Below are 4,676 nucleotides of genomic sequence, written 5' to 3'. Positions count from 1 at the left end.
TTTCTTTCTAAGGAGGTGGATCATATTCTCCACTAACAATACTCTAATCACTTTTTCTTCCAATCTCTCTCTTACTTTTGAATTGTGCATTAATACTCGTGTCATTTCAAATGTTGTCTATTTTTTAGGGACGCATGGAGTATTAACAATGTGAAAATTAGGTGGAAATATATACTCTCTCTATCTCAATTCAATCTCTCTATTCCATTTTAAGTGATCAATTTTTTCTACTCCATTCACCAATAAACGTCTCATTTTGTCATTTTCATCTGTCCACTCATAAACGTCCCATTTTCCCATATGCAACAATTTTCCTTTTTCTTATTTTATTCTGTCGTTGATATTTTATTACTCTCCATCCACCAATCAACGTCCTATATTGTCATTTTCGATTGTCCACTAATAAATGTATCATTCACCTTTTATTACTATTTTCGGTAATAGACCCTAAAATCCACCAAAACCCGAGCACAATCAAATCTGTCCTTATAATCGTGGACAAAGGGAGCATACTTTATTATGACCACTTAATTTGATGATGTTTCATTTTCTTAAATCTCGACCGAAAAGAAGTGATAACTTGCAGCTGGATGGCCGGAATACTGTACTTGAGCAATTTTCCATTAATAAACACGCGTGTGGTTGTAACATTATTTGATTTCTTAGCACAATATGATGTTGAATCATCTAATTAGATACAAGATGTTCAAGAAAACTCGATTACTGAGATTACCTCAAAAGAAGTCACAATTTTAAATTATACGAAATGCTATCAGACCCAGCTACGCAGTTCACATACTGAACTAGCATTTCAAAACTCATTGAACACTAGAAAATTTACAGTTTAAGCTTCCAAACATGAATAAAATGGAGCCAAAGCTGGAGTTGTGCACCTAATCTGAAGACGAGTCAGCAGGCTACAAAAGATCAAGCCTACTCCCCACCTCCGAAGCTATCCCGCCTCTCTGCTGGCCAGCTGAAGCCCGGAGGTCCCTCATGATTGCCATCACCAGAGTATGAACAGCCCTGTTGCAGATGGGGAGGAGGTCGTAGAGGTGGTGGAGGGAGATGAAGCGGTTGGGGAGCCAATATTCCTTTACCATCCCTTGGGTCGACAAAATTCCCACCCTGCCTCTGTTGCTCCAAACTCTTATTCCCAGCATTCTGTCCGTAGTCATTCTGAAAGAATGCTCTTCCTTGAGGATCGACATTCATAAAGCCATCCATAGATCCTTGAGATACCATAGGAGGTTCCAGAGGCACAGAACCGGGAACTGCATTCCACTGTGGATAATTTTGAGGAAAATTCATGGGTCCAGCAGGACTGGGCGGGAAACCGAGCAACGAGCCCTGTCCTTGTCCACCTTCTGGTGCAGAGTCTGGTCTTGGCATTCCATATGGTGCACCAAAGTACGGTTGCATTCCATCAGCTGCATGAGGATAACCATATTGAGGTGGAGCTGGACCTGAATTCGGGTTAACTGGTAAATATAATTAAAAGGTTACGAGTTGCAGGTACTAGGAGAAATGAGATTCAGATATATTTTCTTTGGAACTGACCTGAATCTTGTCGGCTACCACCCTGCCCATGAGCTACAAAAGTTTGCCTAGCTCTATCAAAGGGATGTGATGGAATACCATCGGGGTGCTCTGATGGATGATCTGGAGCTTGTCCGGGAAAAGGTAGTGTTGGCCTTTGGTGAGCAGCAGGTCTCAAAGGTGGTTGATCCCTGGATTGAGGCAGCTGGGCTTTGTCTTCACGATCATGAACTTGAGAACTTGAATGGGGAGAGAAAATTGGCCTCGGGGGTGCTTGAACTGTGGTATCCGAGGCTGCGGGTTTCCTAGCACTCATCGCTTCTGATTCATTCCCTTCTTTTTCCTTATTGGGGTGAAGAAGATCAGCATGAACCTCATTTATATGCATCTCAAATTCACTCTTCTTTAAGAAGGACTTGAGACAACGAGGGGCTGCACATATGAAGATTCCTTCCATCAGTTTGATTGTCTGAATCTTCTGGATGCGTTCATCACAACTGTAGAGGATGAATGCAAAGGATGGTTGAAGTCATGCATTACTACAGATCACTAACAAGGTCGATGAACTATCAAAGCAAACAACAAAAACAAAGGTTTGAATATGAGATTCTTGAGTCTTGACACGGCCAGAGCCCTCCTTAATACTAAAAGGCTCACAGTAGAGTTTGTACTTTGTAAGACATTCCGTTCAGTACATAAAATACTGGAAAATAACCAATATATGAACCTCCAATTTATTAGCATAAATTTTACCACAATTCACACATTTAATTTCTAACAGTAGTTGAAGTAATTGACTTTGTGACAAGTGATAAGAATGTTGTGTTGGCAGCTTCAAACACAACGTGGACTAAATCGTCCACAACTTGTAGATTACCCAGCTGATTTTGATGCAGAAATGCAACACACCATCACACAAAGGAACTAGATGTATAAGAAAGTGTGACTTACAGATAACAAAGAGAATGACTCCTGGCACAGTCCAAACAGAAGGCATGCTCACATGGGCTCTGCAATAAAAAAATTGTTCATTGGTATTTTAGTTAAACAAATAAGGATAGAAAATAGCTGCATGTAAGAAATGACTTTAGCACTCTTCTTCATATCTTTAAAAAGATCAGATACATATATCAAGATGTGCCAACTACTAACACATTAAAGCATAGGTTCTGGTAGACCATGATTACATGATCCTTGTAACAAAAATAAAGTAAGACACATAAAGAAAACCAAGATACAAATAATAACTTTTAAAATATAAGATCATCGGTAGCTAAAGGTGCCCCTGTAAAGTGACTCTCAGTTTTAAAGCAATACATTAAAGGGGCAGTTACTTGTCATGATTGATAAGAATCATAAGATACAGGATTAAGTATTTTTATCCACATTACTAGGATTTCTCCAATCCTACAACCCTTTCAATGGATCCGAATCAAACAAAATTAGCTCAAATGAGAAATTATCAAGGACCTTCGGACATCCCAAAGCCCAAATCCACCTTAGTAAACAATGGATTATAACTATACTATTTTCATCTATCTAGGCCAATCCAAAAATGTAAACACCCCCAAACAAAAACCAACAAAAAACACACAGCACATGCTCATTTCTTCATGAAGTCAAACTATGGAAGGAAACGAATGCATCACTGGCACATAGCGGGAAAGATTTATAGACAATCTCCATGAAATAAGAAATTGTCTTCTACCCAGAAAAAGGCGTCAAAGCATTCGAGTGTCGGTCTCAGTGAATACAACACAAAAACATCATTTTCTCTGACTCGCAATTCAAATCATGCCATGGCTTAAGGTATATTTAAAACTCAAATTTCATTAAAATCCTGTAAATGTTACTCACCAGACGCCCATAAATAGCAACCGGAAAGTCGCATCTAACACAGAAATGAACACGCTCACCGAGCTGGCGACGGGAGCGGCGTCCAACAGACTTGATAACAGCTGTCGCAGAAGCTGTACCCAAACCCTTCGCCACAGGAAGATCAGCTAGCACGAGATGATCGGGGCAAGCGACTGTAACAGTGTCCACAGGCACAGGCTTTGCAGTTGCACCGCTTTCACTAGCTGGCTTGCTGAGCCGAATCTGCAGCATCTTACTACTACTAGTCTGTGTAAATTTCAAATTGGAAAACAACCACTGCTTGGCTCCTATTTCTGCAACGATTGAATAATATGCCAGCTAGGTCAAAATCGAGATTCAAATCGGAAAATAACCACTGCTTAGGCTCCTATTTCTGCAATGATCCAATAATATGCCAGCTAGGTCACCATTGAGAAACTGACATATATCAATTTAAAGTTTCACAATGAAATTTTAACAAATGTTTAACACTCCTAATTTAGGGAACAATAACACAATAAGCTGATTACGTAGGTTTTGCGAGATTTCATGAAGAGATGAGTATTGTTTACCTTATTGATTTCCGAATCGGTGAATATACGACATTGCAGCTGAGCTTTCCAGTGACCGAAGCTATTAACTGAAGCCAGAAATACAGAAAAAAGATTGACGAAGCTCACTGAAAAACCTAATTTGTGTATTGATGATTTTGTAAATCGAGGGATCTGATGATACAAGGAAATTATGCTGTTCACATATATTAAATTCATTGGGCTTCTCTATAGTGTTATTGGGCCTCGAATCTTATATTTTACACTGCATTCATCGATTGGGCTTAGTGGAACTTTTTATTTGTTTCATAAATTAAGGAATAAATCTAAATTATCATTCCGTAAAAACACATATGTTTATTATCATCCGTTGCACTTTAATTTTTGATAAGTTTTCTCTTTGTAACGAGTTGAGCTTCATTCTCTACTAACAATATTTTACTCACTTTTCTTTCTAATTCTCTCATATTTTACTAATTGCATATTTAAATTCGAACATTCCAAAAATTTCAATGATTTCTGATTAATTAAAAATATTTTATAATTAAAATATAAAATTATATTTTTTTAAATATTTCAATTGTCTCACGATAGTCAAATCAAAACTAATATAACAAAATTAAATATGATATAGCAACAAAGCCACATAATTTTTGATACTATATCACAATACTTAATTAATATTAAGAATATAATGATATAGGTGTGATCAATTGTTAATTCATCCCT

At 37.8% G+C, this 4,676-nt stretch overlaps 1 protein-coding gene across 4 annotated transcripts; it reads right to left on the bottom strand.

Moving 5' to 3' along the window:
• Window positions 1–703: 703 nt before the first annotated feature.
• LOC121770594 (E3 ubiquitin-protein ligase HAKAI homolog) lies at window positions 704–4,119 on the bottom strand. Of its 4 annotated transcripts, none has more exons than XM_042167342.1 (5): window positions 3,969–4,119; window positions 3,397–3,790; window positions 2,491–2,549; window positions 1,561–2,036; window positions 704–1,481 (listed from the first exon to the last, which is right to left on the bottom strand). In XM_042167342.1, exons 2-5 carry the CDS (start codon window positions 3,646–3,648, stop codon window positions 934–936), a joined length of 1,335 nt encoding a protein of 444 aa, XP_042023276.1. In that variant the 5' UTR covers window positions 3,649–3,790; window positions 3,969–4,119; the 3' UTR covers window positions 704–933. The 4 variants fall into 4 exon arrangements, with proteins under 4 accessions (XP_042023276.1, XP_042023274.1, XP_042023277.1 ...); XM_042167340.1 differs by having other exon boundaries at window positions 3,397–3,710; XM_042167343.1 differs by having other exon boundaries at window positions 704–1,466; window positions 3,397–3,710.
• Between the last annotated feature and the right edge of the window lie 557 nt (window positions 4,120–4,676).

The sequence above is a fragment of the Salvia splendens genome, chromosome 16 (assembly GCF_004379255.2).
Source record: "Salvia splendens isolate huo1 chromosome 16, SspV2, whole genome shotgun sequence".
Lineage (NCBI taxonomy): Eukaryota > Viridiplantae > Streptophyta > Magnoliopsida > Lamiales > Lamiaceae > Salvia > Salvia splendens.
The sequence above is the reverse complement of the archived record's forward strand: the minus strand, read 5'-3'. Positions and strand labels throughout refer to the sequence as shown.

Bases quoted from the DNA above. Each gene is read 5' to 3' on its own strand.
- LOC121770594 (XM_042167342.1), bottom strand. From the start codon at position 3,648: ATGCTGCAGATTCGGCTCAGCAAGCCAGCTAGTGAAAGCGGTGCAACT. The intron at 2,550-3,396 runs GTGAGTAACATT...TTTTTATTGCAG, and splicing joins TTGCTATTTATGGGCGTCTG to AGCCCATGTGAGCATGCCTT. The intron at 1,482-1,560 runs GTCAGTTCCAAA...TATATTTACCAG, and splicing joins TGGTAGCCGACAAGATTCAG to TTAACCCGAATTCAGGTCCA.